The following is a 17,943-nucleotide window of genomic DNA, read 5'->3' as shown; positions in this document are numbered from 1 at the left end:
CGGCAGCTAAAGCGTTTGCTTAAAGATTCTGCCTTACTAATTGTTCGGTCAATAAGATCCAGGAAAACTCCAACAACGTCCCCGACCTGCCATTGTTTGCCGAATGATTCGGCTGTGCCTGAGTATACTTTTTCCTCCTTAAAATAAAATTTGATTCATTCAATATTTCATTCACGAAATGAATCTCAACCACAATTGTTGGCTGTATCAGTGTGACTTGTTAAAATCTATTTAAATGGTTTCATAGCATGATTCTCAGAGTTAAAGTAAGTTGCTATCGTATATTTTTGACAAGAAATAAAGCAATTCATTCGTATACGGTGATTCAAATACATTTCGATACCGAATAAGGTAGAATACTATAAGACGAGTTTAACTATGTGGGAATAATTATTGTAGAAAACTTCGATCTCGAGATTGTTTTACCCTGTGTGAAAATGGTCCTTAATTGGGAGAGGTGCAAAATCAAATCAACATATATAAACATTCAGCGAGACGACGACACGTAATAGTTTCTCAAAAAAAGGTTGTTGTAAGAAAATAATGGACGGCTATTGGGAAATGGCTCTCTTACTGATCGTTCCGTCTTGGACATCAATGAAACAGCCAACTACGTCACCCACTTGATATTTGTGACCGAAAGACTCGTTCGAACCACAGTGGACTTTGGTCACCTAGCATTTCAGGATCAGTTATTTTTTGTTTACAAATTACTCGATCCTCGTTTCATTTACACTAATTAAAACGAGTTTGACATTTGCAAATACCGCCTCTGATATCTTAAATAAAGAATCGTAAGACTGATCAAAATTCAAAAGATCAACTCGACTTTACTAATGATACTGAATAAGAGTTTGAAACTCAATACTAGGTTTACCAAACTCGGTTACCAACTTTCCCCCATTTTCGATAACCACATCTGTAAGGGTTCAATTATTAACATTTCAAAGTAGATATGGTGGCCCAAAAAAATTATAAAACAAATAACTCGACTCATTCTCAAAACATTTTTTCATCGTTTTCCTCAGAGAAAACTCATTTCTTTCAAGTATCTCTCTGAAACAGTACCAGTCTCACACAACAGGGACAGATATTGGGATGAGAGATATTACCACATAAAGGATGTACACTTTGGTCGGGAAAAGACCGTGATCAGTTATTTCTTCTTATTTATTTATTTTTTGATTTTTTTTTTTTTCTTTGGGCCACTGATGGTGAATGGAAATATTTTAGGGATGAGAAAACAAAAAAATCAAATTTAATAATAATATTCAGATTGCCTTACGTTGTATCCGTCGAAAGCCCAGGTATTTTCATCGCTACCGAGCATGCTACCAGGCATGCAATCGGATTTTGCCCAACCTACTCGCATGGGTCCAGCAGTGAGCACTTCGAATTCAAAATACCACTTGCCACTGGCGACGGCGTAATTTTTTTCCACCCTGTATGTTCTGAACAAAAGTTGCCGTAATCTGCTGGCCTCCAAGAGCAAAGCTGGAAGGTATAAATTCTAGTTGATCATCATGTCGAGTCACGTTAAATTTGTTTGACGGTCAGATTCACCTTCGTGCTGCTCTCCCGTTGGTGGGTCGAGCATGTACCCATAAACGAGCAGTGTTCTGACAGTTTCGCTGGCTGTGTCCCGGTTCGCTTTCTTTATCGCTTCGTCAACCTTGAAATAAGGTACTAAATGCGGACTCCGCCTCATTTCGGAATCCTCGTTCAACCCGTACGTCCATCCCTGACTGATCCTCTCCTTTGCCCACAAGTTATGAGTATTTTCGGCCAGTTGATCTACGAGTTCCTCCATCTTTGGTGTCAATGTGATTGCGCTCAGGTCTAGTGGAGCTGGCTTATAACCGTTCGACTGCATGAACGGTTCGTTGGGCAGTCGTAAGGTCTTTATTCTAGACGGTGGTTTATCCATGGTGATGTAATAACCGAGAGCCAGGATAGTTTTCAAGGTCTGTACGGCCAGCTGAGTATCGTAGCGTTTCTCTGCCGCCGGAAGTCTTTCAAACTGGATAATACACGGATGTATTTTTCTAAGATCGTCTCTTTGTTCCCCGAATATCCAGCCAGCTTCAACTTTATTCATAGCCCACATCTCGTGGATATTCTCCGCCAGCTTGTCTCTTATCTGTTCGATATAAGCGGGTAGATTGATCATGGCTGTGTCTACGGGTGTTGGTACAAATGCCGTGTCGTCCTCAACTAACCAAGGCCCGGCAAGGACCACTTTGTTCATGTTACCAAAGTAGAAGCAAGGATCCAGAGAGAGAATCTGTTGCGGCAATAGACTTTCGACCAATGGCGAGAAATCGTCCGGAGGTTGAAACTTGAGGCGTCCGTGATCACCACCCAAAAGAAATCTGCATGATAATTTTGAGGAGCAACTTATTGCCGGAAAGAACATTCCATCCAGGTTGAAGTCGCGGAAAGATCCCTTGAGGTGCATTCCGTTGAACGCAAAGGTTATTACTGGAATGGTCAAGTCCAAAGTGCATCCAATGACGTCCCCCTTTTTTATGTAAGGTTCCGTCGCGTCCTGTACTATTTGCGTTTTTCTACCGCCCGACCAAAGATAAGCACCGTCAAATCCAAAGGAATACAAATCGTCTCCAACTCCGTTGCCGCCCCACTTTTCACCACCGCCTGGATACGGCGTGTACCTGCGAAGAGTAATTTCTCAATTTATATGCATCGACCTGATTCAAAAGCGTTTGCTATTCGCTCCCACGTTTTTCTACTTTTCACGTTAATTACCTCGAAGGACAACAATTAGAACTTATGCTACGTACCCAGCTGTATTGGCCCAACCGATTCTGAGATGAGGCATCATATGCGTTGTTTGTTCAATATGATCAACGGTGACTTCAAAGTACCACTTTTGATAGAGAGCCGAACCTTCGACTCTGCCAACGAATATGTTTGGTCTTATACTGGCCACGTGATCGACTAGCTGAGTTTGTAGCAGCAAGTTTTTCCCCGGTAGCAGAAAATCACATATATTGTTCTGTGACGATCGTACCGCAACTCCGTTACCAACGCACAGAGAACACAATACGTCAAGAACCTTAGGATCCCTGCCGTGCTTTTCCAGTAAAGATATTATCACTTTGATATGCTCATCCTGTAAAAATATGAAAATATTTTTCAAATTCTTTCCAGAGTAATTGTCGATTTACTTCATCGATCATTTTATTGGACAAAATGACATACTCTCATCATGTTTAAAGCCTCGGGGGAATCTATAAGGACACAATGAAGCACATCCAGCATTCCTGTTCCTTCGCCAGACGCCTGCGATCCCAGACGACTGAACAGCCAGTTAAGACGATTGCTGTTCGCAAACTGGGCGCAGTTCGTGTGATTTCCCTTAATGATAGCAGCAAGCAGTTGATAAAGGTAACCAGAAATTTGATCCCAAGACTGGCCACTCTCGTCACCGGAAAGTGCGACCAGGAAACCTTGCGAAGTTATTACATTGATTTTGTCTATAGCCTCGAGGATTAGATTCAAAATTCCTTCCTCCTGGAATAAATCTTGACGATTTCTCAAGGCCCGTAATCTATTTTGTTTTTCTTCGTGTTCTGCGGTGAAGAAAATGATGTTTGTAATGTTGTCGATTATAATTAGATGGCTTTAGAAACTCAAATATAGTTGGTATTCAAGTCGTACCCATATCTTCTTCCGGCTGAGCAAAGTAGTTGATCAGATCTTCCAAGCACATGACCATTTCGTTCAAATTCACATTCTGAAAGAACATTGAGGCTCTTCTATCCATTTGAAGAGTTTCTAAGCCACTAAAACGCAACAAATTATATCTTTGGTAATTAAACACGTCGAAAAATTAAATCCTTCGGAAAAATTGAATCCTTTAAAACTACGACTCACGTAATAAACTGTGTGAACAGACTGCTGCATTTCCTGATAACCCGAGCTGTCCTTGACTCCTCTTCTTGAGACCGAGAGAAGTCAAGTCCGTCGTCCATTTTTCCTTCCTCGTGCAGTACCGCCTGCTTTTCTTCGACCTTACCCACGCCTTTCTTCTTGGTTTCGTAGGACTACGAGCACGATAAGTATACGGAAGGAGATTAAACACTATTCCACTGGCACAAATAATTTTGACGCGAATAAATTTACTAGCTTTTCTTCTTACCTTATACGAGACCCAGAGACCCTTGGTTGCGTGCTGCATAATCACTGTGGAGTCACCGTATTTGATGATCGGTGTTCCGATTATTTCCAAATCCTTATCCTCGAGAATGGTTTTCGTATCTGTTTTCTCTGATTGGAGCCAGAACGTCGAGGTCTCTATGGTAGCCTCGTTCCTTCGTTTCAACAATTGAAAAATTCTTGCTTATTCTCGAAACACTAACACAGCTTTAGACAACTTATGTTTAAACAAATTCAGTTACAGTTATAATATATTATAACGATCACTCACCGGCCCACCAAATATAATTCATTATTCTCATTAACACCCAAATAACGACCTGTGGTAAGATGCCTGATACGCATGGGATGTGACCAATTAATAAAACCACCAGCCCATTTCGTTCTGGCCAACTCCAATCTCCACAAAGATCGCGCTTGGCTCATTACGCTTCCTCCTTCGTAGATAACCATGCTGGAAGAATTTCAACAATGATGAGTTCGACACGACTCAAGGAAGTCTACTGAAATTGTCCATTTCTTGGAAACGTTGCATGACTCACTTTTGACCAGGTGCGGTGCTCCATGTGGATGGTATAGTAAGACATTCGTCACCTCCGTGGAAGAATCTCAATACATCGCCGCCGAAGACATAGCCGACATATTTCATTCGGCTTATGCCAGTGCCGTATGGTTGCACTGACCAGTGTGTAACGTGAAATGAGGCATTAACCACAGACAAGTCGTTCTCCTTCGTCGTGTGCTGATTTTCAGGAGTAAAACGAACGATATCAGGACGTGAGTAGTGCGGACACGTGACAACGTTCAATGACTGATTTCAGGGAGCATAGAAAATGGAAACCTACCAAGTATCGCTCGGTAGCGACTGATACTAAAATGAGATCGTCACCCACTCGGACCTTCTCACCCTCTGATCTTTGCTTGGAAGCCGGATGAACCGTCCACCAACAAGCCTCTCCTGAAATGAGTTTCGGGATAGAAATGAGCGTGATCACAGCTGTCGAAGAATGTACCAAGTTTTATCAGTACCTTGAGAATGTTCTTGCAAACCGACATCAAATGCAAGTTTGTCGTGAGACGAACTGGTGGACAAGCACGCCAGATACTGAAAATATTCTCATTTCAATTAGTAGCTAAAGGGATTATATCGTGATACTTTTCTTACCGGGATTATAATTGATCGGACTTGCTGCTTACCATGTCACTGTTTTGATGCCTGAGCAGAATTGCATTGCCGTAGAGCAAAGTTCTGTGACCAGATCCTGTACCCTTCCCCTAAAAATTTATATATCAGTCTAAGTTTGCTCCGTAAAAATTAGTATATTAGATGATAAACCCCGATTAGCAGTACTTCAAACTTTTACAACTAGCGTGTATTTTTACATTGGCGAAATTCAAATCATGACCTGATGCTGACAAATCTAGCAATGATCAGCCATTTTTTCTTTCTGGAATAATTACGTGAAGAATCAGAGAAAGCATTTTCAACGGTCACATTTGTAAAAAAATATTCGGGACAAATATATTTAGTATATTGATAGAGGCAAGGTAGAAAATTACATTTAAAGCCCCATATTCTCTAAAATGTAATTAAGTGTTTGCTATTAATGATGATTTATTATTTATTTTAAATAATTACGAAACAACACAAAATATAACTACATCAATTTTTTTTTCAAACGAGTATCAAGCATTGTTGAATTGATCCACTAATGTGATGATATACATGTCTTTTTCAAATACAACAATACTTCAATCCGTTAGTCTACTGATAAGAGAAGGCCATAATACGCATTCAAGTGTTACATATATTAAATTAAGGTTAGTTTCGTTACAAAATAACGTTACGTCACAATCATCCAGAGTACTGCGTTTATGTTGGATGGTCACCATAATCACGATACAGCATTGATGAAGAAAAAGTGAAAGTGTGTATGATAACAAAGTAACTATAATGGGATTACTTGAACTGCAATTATATACTTCATATCATTATGTTCAATGTTATTTATTAATGATATTATTATCAGCAATGAAGTCGCTACGGAGCATCGACCACAAAGGCAACTTGTGTGTGAAGATGTTTGTTAAGTTTGAAAAAGCAAAAAATAACATTGTGCAGCAAAATAATAAACATCGGTAGTCTCTAACGAACGAAATGTAATAGTGCAAGTTCTGAGATGATAAATTTAGAACAAAATACTTACTAAAGACTCTTGCTGCTGCAAATGAAAAAAAATACATATCGACTTAGATTCATTGGACTTGCTTTTACTACTTTGTATCGTGCTATAAGAAACAGCCGCTCAAGTTTCTATCTGAAAATTTGAATGGACGGACACGACCGTGTGATAGGATATGGCAGGATGATAGCCTGCGTTAACTTTCGCGAGGATATACTCGAGGTGCATGCGATTGACTGGACGAGATAAAAAATGAAGAAGAAAGAGACGACGTGATGTATTCAGAAATGATCGTAGGTGTAACGTGGTAGGGCAGAAAATGAATCCAAGAAAGAAGAGGTTTCAGAAGTAATACGTACAAAAGCTGCTACACGAAGTAATGAAGAAATGTCATAAAAATCGAATGCCACACTTTTATTCTGAATACATCAACCTGTTTAGTAACATAGAGGAGCAAAACACTTTGTTTTAATTTGTTCACTTTTCACTGTCTGAACGGCATAGATTTATTTTTATTTATGGCCCACTCCTATTTCAAACACACTGACTTAAGTTTTCAATCGCAAGTGCGGATCTTTTTTTTAAATTTTCATTTAATAAAATTTGTGAAATGAACTCTTTTTTCATGTTGTCTCATAGCATGTAACACAATTTTTTATTAATAGTGGACAAAGGAGAAAAAATATAATACCGTTTCGGAACCTGCTGCGGTGACCAATTCCTGCAACGCTCGTACGGATAGCGCCTGTTCTATTACAAAGACGCATTGCGATAAGTCTGGTGGAATATTCTTGTCGGCTATGTTTTCGAGGAAACAATGTCGGTTTCCAAAACCTTCCGCCGCCAAGCAGACCCTTTCACCGGTGGCTGTGCAGGACAGGCACACCATGTCCTCCTGAAAATTTAAATAACAATTTTGAATGGAAGTGAAATCGGTATACGTATCTGAGAACTGTCACCGCTCGTCGAATTCAATCACATGTAATACCTACATCAGACCACGGTGAGAAAAAAAAAGGGAAAAATAGATCAGCTTTGGAAATCTGAGCAGGTTTATTTTGATTCTAGGTATGCTATATGTTTATAGTCGAGTCTTCAATATTTCTCAGCTACCGCAGAGTATGATTTGAATCTACAAACGTATCTCTGTGTATTGATAGATCGTATCGCTTCAATTGATCAAGAAATTATAAGTAGAACAAATTCGTACCATTTGATTTGATTACATTTCGGTACATTGCCTTGCGATAAGGATCAACATTGTGCTGAGTTTTTTGGCGTACGATGAAATCGAAAGTGAATATTAGAAGGTTAATCGGTTAAGAGGAGAGAGAAAAATGAGAATTTGCGAGAACTCATGGAAACGCAGATGAATAGCGTGATGAAATTAATTAGAATCTTGAAAATAATACATGAAGAAGTAACAGAAACAGAGATCATAGTGTCGATTCAGATTGAAGATCACGGAAGAGGAAGAAGACAATTGTCCAACAAGGTGAGAAAAACCTACAGTATGTATTAAATCGGTCTTAAAATCCATGAGTTCATCAATATTATTATTTTACAAAAAACGTCATTTTCTCTTAATACGTCGAGTGGGAAATTTTTGGAATACAATATTCGAAGATTGAACGACATTTTGCCTCTCGCGCATGTAGAGATTCTCTCAATGACGGCGACACTTAGATTCAGTGGCAAAGGTCTGTGTCACGCCCGACATCTTCGCTGCCAGACAGCAGTAGCTGATTCCCGTGTCAGGCTAGACTGTCCGCGCTCATGGCTTTCACCACTAGCCTCGGCCGCGCATGGCTGTCACTTGCTCGCAACAACTGACGCCGGACGCATCGCTGATCACTACTACTGGCACAGGCGGACCAGAGCGCCGTTTACTACTAACGTCGCCGCACCGAACGAATGATCAGTGACTACGGCTGCCACTTGCTGCCCCGGAACTGCCTTGTTACCGAGCCTCGGATTAACCCCTGACAGGCAATGAGGGTAAAATTCCTCCCCCCATCCCCCTCCCAAAAAAAAAAAAATAAAAAATATTGGACTGAACTTTAATTTATAAAAAAAAAAATTTCACTAGCTTAATCAGAGGCTGAGATATTTGAAATTAATTTCCCCTGGGTATTTTTTACACTCGTTGCCACGAAAGGTATACGGTTTGGATGTTTTCCCGTCAGGGGTTAATATGTAAGTACTCATTTTTTATGTAAATCATTTTTATTCCTTATCTGATTTTCTGCATGAAGTGATGCGGTTTCTATTTTCCATATTTTAGTTTTTTAAGACTACATTTTATGCATATATTTTGTAATTTTTAATACATGTTTATCCGGGCCCTGATTATTACCAGTGTCCTACCGAAACACAATTTTCAGTGAAAACCGAAACCGTAATCAAATACTCGGCTCCTCTTCTAGTTTCGACCAAAACCGTAACCGAAACCGAAAATTATATGTCGATAGGTTAATATTTGGTCAAAATTTCATTATACCCCGAAATGTAGTGTTTTCCTAGCTTTGTAACACATTATTCGATTATATTTAATAAAAGACTTCAATTTATTAGAAAATCACTTCATTTTTGGAATGCGATGTAACTACAAAATTAATTTCGAACATAACCGACAGTACTCGGCATAATCGACACGAACGCTGCTTTCGGCCGAGACCGAAACCGAAACGGAGACTTCGGTCGGTCTTTAATTATTACCGTCTGTACGACATTCATCGTTTTTCCATTATTACCATGCACGAGGATACAGAAAATGACTAAAAGATATTACATCTCACGGAATCATTTGTATTTATCGATACAATAGACCTTTGCTCACCGGTAAGATATCTATTCGTATAACCGGAAGCGCAGTTTGCGCGGATAATACGAATTTATATATAAATCGTTTAATGTTAATTCATGTACAACCGTAATAACCCTGCTATATAAACGTGTTCGCAGACTGAACTGCGCGAATTAAGTTTTAATCACCGAAGAGTTGCGCAACACGAGGTCCACTCTCCGTGTACACGCGATTCATTTCCTTGACAGATGGCAACGACATGCCCCCTCTACCAGCTTGAGACCTCGACCCGCAAGGGCTTATCGTTAGGCTTGCAAGTGTGCCGTACATATATCTGCATATTATGCTGTAATAATTGTGAAAATATGTTTCATGCTTTACCGCAACGAATGCTAACCTAACGGTCTGGGAAACTGAAACGACGTTCGCTCTGGTGGGGAAACCAACCCTCGGATCGAAACTAAGACCTTAAGCTTATACGCGGGTCAAGGCTACGAGTGAATTTCTATCCCTTTAACTGCGCTCCGTGTTTTCCACAATTCAGATCATCGATCTTCGTTAAATTCACGTGTGTAGAAAATGCAGGTGGAAACAAGTGGCACTATTTTATCATACTCGTTGTAAATTTATATGTTTTTATCGTGCATTCGCGGACTATTTAAGTGGATTTAAAAAAAACAATAACATGGAAAAATTTAACAGATAGTCACGTGTCACGTACAATATTTTTCTACGATGTGCAAATATTAATTTGCGTCTTCGTCGCACTTTCAAGTTTTTAACTTAATTTACCGTCAATCTTGCAGATTTTTTAATCAATAAATTACCTACCATGGCCTTCAAATCGGCAGCAACTTGCCTCCGAATCAACGTGATTGTACATCCGGTAGAAACGAAATCGGGAAAAAAATTTTCCGGTTCGTTATAAGGTAATTCATCACCGATGATCGGGTCATCTTTAGCCGCGCGTGAATCATCAACGTGTTCGTAATAACGCGAGACCGCATTAAATTTATTACTACATTTTTTTAAACACTTGGCATTTTTTATTCTGTACAAAGTTTCGGCACTTCGCAATCGATTCGGACGAATTTTATGATTACCGATTAACATTGGAGATTCTAATAGGCACGTAAGTCGATACTAGTGTTTAAAGTAAAAACGCGATATAACTTTAGACAGTCTAATTACGAGAACAAGCCTAGCCATGGTACCTATTGTACATTATACACACGACAGCCGCGGGTGCCTGTCACGCGGTTTGGTTCGCGACAAGAGCAAGAATATAATGTGGCGCTAGCTTGAAATCCTTGGAATCCCTAGGACTTGAATTTATTCGATTATCGTAGCGACATAATTCACCGACAATTCTGGTACGAAAAGTCAAAGGTCAGACTAGCGTTCACTATACATATATATATATATATATGATTAAAAGTGTGCAGGTATATTTATCTTCTTTCCCTATCAATCCGTTGTGGCTTTTGATTCGGTTCACATGCTACGCCCGTGCACGCAAAAGTGTACAATTTTCACTCTTTTCAGGTACATGATCACCACCTACATCGAAATCCAACGGCTACTCGCGGATCAGAGACCCGAAGCTTTGCAAAAATTAAAACACATCACCCCCCCGAGCATCGGTGGCATACGACTAAGGGGGTGTGTGCATATACATATATATACATGTCCTTTTCATGCGGCAGAGATTGCGGCAACAGTTATTTCGCTCTAAATGGCCCGCGTTACAAATGATATGCATAAAAAATTAGCGAAACCAGAAGGCAGGCATGCCGACTACCTACACTATTATCCATAATCTGCGGTGCCGAGACATCTGATGCGATTTGTATCGTTACATCGGAGATTTATTACCGTTGTCTGTAGAGAGACCGTATACGTAGCCGTCCTCTTATATTATAACGATTACTCTCCTAATTATGAGTGCCTGCGAATTTAAAGATAAAGCGAACCAATTTACTTTCAGCCGGCACTCTCGCCTTTTAAAGCTGACCTGTGCAGTATTGTGTGTAAAACGGTTTGTTATCCCGCCGGACGTATAGCAATTTCTAACGTTTCCAACCTATTTTATTTATTTATTCTTTTTCTCAGACATATTCTAACCCACGTGCCATTATTTTCTCTTGAAAATTAAAGCAATTAATGCTGCCTAGTATGAGTTGACTGGTTGAAATGACTTCAAGCACACGGTAAGACGAGAAAAGATGAATATCAGAAGAAAACATTCGGATAACTAAACAAAATAAGCTACATTAAACGTCAAACGCCGAACAAAGTTTATTTTTAATTCGTGTTCAATAACCTGGACGAGCTAAATTGTCAAGTGGAGAGTAGTTAGGTAGTAGAGCGTGGCGCTGTCGAAACGTGACATGACGTACCTACTACCAGTGAAAAGACATGGACGACAAACGGTCCGGAAAATTCCGATACAAAAAAAGGCATTTTTCCGGTGACGGGTGAGCGCGATTCACAGAGCTACTATACGTGTATTGTAATACACGCGTCTCCGATTTTCCGGACTATACTCAAAGGAGATTATTTTTTCCCTGTAGAAAATACGGGCGTAGTCATCGTCACCGTAAACAGGGTGGAAAAATAAAGCGATCGGATTACACGTCACATGATAGCCGAACCTTTCGTCAATGTGGCGACGTTGCGGATAACCGAAGGTTAACTGCACCCACCTTCGTCAAGTCCTCGTGCGAAAAGAGCAGACGGAATAAGCGCACCCTTAAAAAAGTTGCGAAATCGACGAACCCCTTCATTCTGTTTTACTTAAAGATGTTGTACAGAAAGTCGAAGATGCCAGTGACTAAAGTGGCGCGTATCGCGGGAAAACGGTGGTGCTCGATGAACGAATGTGAGAAAAAGAGATACGTCGATTTAGCGAGGACGGAACGTAATCGTCGCAACTGTATGACAGTTAAAAAAAAGTCATTCGGTTGTAGATGATTTCGTTTTTCTCACCTTCGGTTGACAAATCTATGTAATTTCTTATTTTTTTTTTTTACCAGTATTTGTTACATGTCTGGACAAACTCGCATCAATTATCTTCGTACAAATATATGTATACATGTTAAAGGCACTAAAATTCTGCTAACGTAATTAAAAGATTAGCGCAACGGACACGCAATAGTACATCTGGAGTAATTAAATTTCATATTATCCTGTGAAATAATACACGTCGTTAAAATATTTGTATTATTGAATAACGAAAATTTCCGTAACGCAAAAAATCCCGCCGTAACTAAAATATTTTAAGATATTTTACTACAGCCTTAGGCTTGGATATGGGCCAAAGCACCAGATCATCCACCCCTCAAACTGTCGCTACCCACAAGTGTGACGACTGTAAAATCCACTATTCCAATCGTACATAAGTATACTAGCAATAAACGATCTATGGCCCGATCGGTGAACCGCAACTACTTTAAATTAAGTTTGCGTACAGAAAATGACCGCTACATCACATGCGTGTGTACGTCTAGGATGTATGTATGTACATATATGTACATATATATATATATATATATGTATGTATAGGTATACACACGCCCCTCAGAGTAGGGAGAATATCGTAAACATTGAGAAACACGCGGGGAGGTGGGTAGCGTACAAGCATCGTCGCATTAATCGTACGAATCGCAAGGGTGAATGAAGCGGAGCTGGACAATCGTATCCGATTAGAGCTGGATGTACAGGGTAGCGATGGATCGTAAGAGAGAAATAGGTAAAATGTCACAGGGTGTGGAAAATCTGAGAGCGTGTACCGAGACAGAGAAGAATAACTTATTACTCACCGTCCGGAGGAAGGAGACGTCATCCTGCTCGGAGCCACCCTCGCTGTCCGCCATCCTCCAAGCAGCAGCAGCTGCAGAGTTCTTCCTCGAATCGTGATAATTTTCGGTTTATTCGACAATCTTCCCTGCGGCGTATAATGAACTCGGCGGGGGTATATCAGTGAACGGCGAGACGACGTTCGAGCATGTTCGTCGCGTGGTCGATGCGCGGCTTGCGGACGCTGAACGCCGGCACCAAACTCCGTCGCGACGACGACTGACGCACTCGCTCTGTCTCGTCTCGACGAGGGTCCTCGGGTTACAGGTAGCGGCAGATTGCCCGGAGATCAGCGCAGGTGCGACAATTCCCCTTTCGTAAACACTGACGGGGGTGCTTGAAAATTAAAGTGCTCCTTCGTTTACAGGCTCGAGAGGACAGGGAACGAGATTTTCGTCTCCGAAGATTCGCACGATTGTTGGGATGTAGAATTGTTCCGAAAAATTCTTAGTTTGGATAAAACAAACTGTAAAAAAAATGAAATAAATAAATAAATAATTTCAAAACGTGTGTCAAACGGATGTAATTTCGTCGCACGTACATCGACTGCAGGAATTTAATTGGGATTAAATGATAAGTGAAATTGAGGGAAAGTTTGATGCAAAACTGCAGTGATCACGGATCCAAGTCACGTGACATTCTAATTCAATGACGAAAGTAATGCACTTGAAGCTGAAGAGCGGAAAATTGTTTAAAAAATATGATAATGCGAGTTTAATGCGTTTATCGCCGCAGCTGTTTCGTAACACCTTTGTATATTATTACTCCTCTCTGCTGCAAGAGCACCAGCAGCAGCAGTAAAACGGCGGCGGCGGCGGCAACGCAGGAAAGAAATAAATAACGCGATATATTGAATAATTATAGAATCACCTGATAAACAGCACAAAACTTTTTTCACGGGGTAGAATAATATAATTTACACCTTGGAGTACATACAATTCACTCGCGTTTTTGTAAGAACGAAAACAATAAAAAAAAAAGTAATCACACAATTGTTGCAATGTGAAAATTTGAAGAAGAATATCGTCGAGTTTATCGCGTCGCGGGTATTCGTAAAATAATATATATATATAATAATATATATATATATATATATTTATATGTATATATGTATACACAGGAGTATATATATATAATATAATATGTAATATTCGTTCGTATCAATAATGCACGTGATTATCGAAGGTGAGTATTGTACCGAAAACTGTTATTGCACCGAGCTAAAATAGCAGCGAGCCGAAATTTCTATCGAAGCTAGAAGAGCTCTGGTACTCCGGTACTCGGAAGAGGACAGATCCGAACAGCCGTTCGGCTCTCGGCTATTTTTGGTACAGCCGAGATGGTCTCGACGCTCGCGGTCGCCCGCAGAAAGCAAAAAAGACTACGAGCTTGATTCCGACTCTGTCTGCTTCGTCGTGATACGCGCCTTCGACGCTCCTCGTAAGACTGATAAATATTTCCAAAACCACGACTATTCCCTTGTTGGCTCGGCGAGCCGACGACCAACGACGTATCTCTAGAGCTCCGATTCCGTTGTTCGTCGTTACGTACGCGACGCAAACAGTCGAAAGGCGCGAGAGGAGAAAAGCTCGCTCCCCAGGATTTGAATTTCGAACGACGCGCTCTTCTCGTTTTGAAGCTCAACGTCTTTCCGTCCGTCTGTCCGTATGTTCGGTTATAACTCCGCAACTACTGAACCGATTTTGATCAATTTTTTTTCAGTGAACAGCTACAACGTCTAGCTAGGTTTTAGGATGTGTTTCGTTACAGGCGGATCAACAGTTTTTAAGGTATAACGACGTTCGTAAGCATGCGTACACATATTTTTAGGTATTTGAGTAACACATTGTGAACGATATATAATGCAATGATGGATATAGACGATTACGCACGTGCGGCCGTTACCCAACGTTACGTTATTGTATGTATGTATGTAACGTTTCAAGTGCGTGACGTTTTAGTTTAAAGCGCGGGTGAACCCCCCCCCCCCCCGGAATAGCTGGTAACTATTTTCGACTAGGGACCGATTAGCGCGTTGGATGCTTATAGGTGTACATATAAATATAATAAACGTATCTACCGTACGGCTTGCCGTTTATCAAGGCAACCCGCAATTCGAGAAATATTACCAGAGATGTTTTCTTTTCCCTGTTGTTTCTACACCGTAATAAACACTCTAGTTTAATAATAGTTGTCATTCCGATCCCGAAGCCAAGATTGCTTTGTACACTTCAACACCTGTATATATCTGTTTATAATTTTACTCAATCACTGAGGGATGATTGATTGATACTTCCGGTCAAATATTTGACGGATGTAATTATATGGTGCGTGCGGTTGTACGATATTTACTCGTTTATATACAGTAATATATAACATATGCCCTATCAATGATGAAAATATTGCAAAGTTCAATAAAAAAAAAAAAAAAAAAAAGTGAAGCAAACAGTTAATAAAAATTACTTTGATTGTAACAACTTAAAACGACATGATACGTGCAAAAATTACGATATGTTATACACGTGATATGTACAATTGCGTTTTTATTGATTTTTATTTTCGCTTAAATGTTTATTTCTAAAATTTACAGAAGTACAAGTCAAGAAATTTTAACTGTACTGTTCTCATAATAATTCAGAATTTCACGAACGTTAAGAATAAGTTAATTGCTATTACATTCACCTATTTATATATTTATAATTTATAACTTATTCGGGGCGTTATGCATGGCGAACTCATTCATTTATTTATTCGATCATTCATCTAAAGATACCCAACTCAACCCGGTTTCCAACTAGTCATCTTCTAATATTATTATTTCTAAAAATGATTCGAGTGAGTGTCGCCGGAGGTCTTGCGTTGTAATTTCTCCATCTGTGTAGATTTACCCTCTCCGTTATTGAACGTTATTGATCACGGATCTTTTGTCGGATGTTCTTTACTACCCAGCTATCTACCACCACATTACTCCCTTCTTCCATTTCTCTGTATAATCTATAATTTCATACATATGTATTTTATCTGTACGTTTTTCATCTTTCTATAGTATCTGTATCTACATCTAAAGCCTTGACGAACGACTGGCTATTATATCACTCTGAATTTCCTTCATAGCGTTTGAAATATTTGTTACAGGAAAAGAAAAATCAATTTCTCTCTTTTACCGTTGTAACTTCATATTTCTTTTTATGTGTATATTACTCTTTGTGTTCAACGACTGTATAATTTTCAATGTTTTTTTTTTCTGTAATTATTAAGACGACGTGTTTATTAAATATATATAGAATTCTTTTTCTATATGCTAAAGGTTTTGCCTCTCAAAATATTACCTACTTTTGGATCTTCATAATTTGTGATAATTCAGACAGCGTTGTTATGAGAAAATGGACAGTAATTCGTACAAGTGAACCTTGATCTTTTCAAATCCTTTCTTTTTGTTTAAATGGTATTTACACGTCAACAAAATATACTGAAAGTTCGAATTGTTATAAGCTGGAGATGAAAATTGATGAAAAAGAAAACGTGTTAAATCAGTGGAAAATTATTGTGCAGAAGCAAAACCAGCTATCTGGTCGATTCGGACAGGTACGTTTCAATCGCTGCACTAATTGTCCTATCTATGACCTACAAATAATCTACAAAGATCTAATTTATAAATTGCTACGTGTATCGCAACTGTTAACAGTATCGTTGATAATGTTAGTATTTTGTGAATAAACGTGTCCGTATAAGAGAATATTTTAATTACATTTATGGTATTAATGAGCAAAATATGGATATGTTGGAGGCGCATGCTAAGAGCATCACTTAAAAGTTGATAAAACATCGTTTCTCCCTTTTCTTATTTCTCCTCCTCGACTAATAACTTTGCTTCTCTTCTTTTCTTCTTTTAATAAAATATCACCTTTTCAACAACAGCTGGTCTCTCTCTCTCCTACCGTTTTCCTTCCACTCGCATCGAGTCTGACCTCAACAAGTTTGCCCTTAAATTCAACTTTTAAGTCAAACACTCGACATGCGAGTTATATATATATATTGTGTTAATTCGAATGTTTATTGTCGTTGTGATAAATGAGGAATTGCAACATTATGACTACTGCGAACACTATACTTGAAAAACATGTTACAGAGCAACGTGGAATGGAATAGATAAATAGAACAGCGTTGGATCTGATTTTTCTCTCCTTCCTCTTCTTCTCTCCCACAAGTAATATCACTATTACGACGAGTCTGAAAATTTTCACAATGTTAATGAACCAAATGATTAACTAATACGACGTGTGTAGGATCTACTACGAATTTTGGATGGTTACCAGTCACTTCAAAAATTTCAACGCTTATCTCTTCCGACTATTCTTTGTTATTCCAAATTTTAAATATATTGTAGTACTATTTCCTTTTTCGCATCCAAACAAGTAATTACAGTATTGGTTGACTTAAGATTTTAATATCGTACTACGTTGAAATTTCTCTTTGACAAAATACGTACCTCGAATAGCCGAGAGTTGTTATAACAGAATAATGATAGTGATGATGATGATGATGATAATAATATTAATAGTAATAATTAATTACAACCATAATAACGATATAAATAAATGAATTTCAAACCCGAATTCTACGTCCTGGTTTTTCTTCTCCTTTCCTGACTTCAAATTTTTACTGCCATGGGAAGACATAGTTTTTTTTGTCGACATTTTCGTTAATTTTTTTTTTTTCTTAAATCAAAAAAAGTTTAGCAGCAAAAACGATAAAATATTTGCCCAACTTTAAACATGCATGACAGACACAATTTTACACTAATACTTTGATTAATGCAAAGTTTGATTGAGTATTTTTTTTTCTCAATTTGGTGTTTACGACACGAGGTAAGTTACTTGAGTTACTATATTACATAATTATTACAGCTGCTATTTC

At 39.0% G+C, this 17,943-nt stretch overlaps 1 protein-coding gene and 1 long non-coding RNA gene across 3 annotated transcripts in view; one reads left to right on the top strand and one right to left on the bottom strand.

The window, feature by feature from the left end:
• The window catches only part of LOC124186956 (ryanodine receptor), a 34,244-nt gene extending 21,116 nt beyond the window's left edge, over positions 1-13,128 (bottom strand). The window contains exons 1-16 of the mRNA XM_046579131.1: positions 12,990-13,128; positions 7,054-7,257; positions 6,387-6,401; positions 5,377-5,454; positions 5,209-5,284; positions 5,025-5,137; positions 4,722-4,921; positions 4,451-4,633; positions 4,163-4,334; positions 3,898-4,067; positions 3,682-3,806; positions 3,223-3,593; positions 2,802-3,133; positions 1,564-2,672; positions 1,286-1,494; positions 575-674 (exon numbers count right to left, since the gene is read on the bottom strand). Of these exons, the coding sequence (XP_046435087.1) occupies positions 575-674; positions 1,286-1,494; positions 1,564-2,672; positions 2,802-3,133; positions 3,223-3,593; positions 3,682-3,806; positions 3,898-4,067; positions 4,163-4,334; positions 4,451-4,633; positions 4,722-4,921; positions 5,025-5,137; positions 5,209-5,284; positions 5,377-5,454; positions 6,387-6,401; positions 7,054-7,257; positions 12,990-13,043 (3,511 nt within the window). The 5' untranslated portion in view covers positions 13,044-13,128. The remainder of the gene's footprint in view (positions 1-574; positions 675-1,285; positions 1,495-1,563; positions 2,673-2,801; positions 3,134-3,222; positions 3,594-3,681; positions 3,807-3,897; positions 4,068-4,162; positions 4,335-4,450; positions 4,634-4,721; positions 4,922-5,024; positions 5,138-5,208; positions 5,285-5,376; positions 5,455-6,386; positions 6,402-7,053; positions 7,258-12,989) is intronic.
• On the top strand, positions 8,011-13,532 carry LOC124186957. 2 transcript variants are annotated; one of them, XR_006871753.1, is made up of 4 exons: positions 8,011-8,558; positions 10,714-10,830; positions 12,934-13,324; positions 13,394-13,532. It is a non-coding gene; the product is annotated as an uncharacterized LOC124186957 (long non-coding RNA). The 2 variants fall into 2 exon arrangements; XR_006871752.1 differs by lacking the exon at positions 8,011-8,558 and adding an exon at positions 9,980-10,097.
• Positions 13,533-17,943: the final 4,411 nt, after the last annotated feature.

The sequence above is a fragment of the Neodiprion fabricii genome, chromosome 7 (assembly GCF_021155785.1).
Source record: "Neodiprion fabricii isolate iyNeoFabr1 chromosome 7, iyNeoFabr1.1, whole genome shotgun sequence".
NCBI classification, from domain to species: Eukaryota; Metazoa; Arthropoda; class Insecta; order Hymenoptera; family Diprionidae; genus Neodiprion; species Neodiprion fabricii.
Note: the sequence above shows the minus strand (reverse complement) of the source record. Positions and strands in the feature narration are given on the sequence as shown.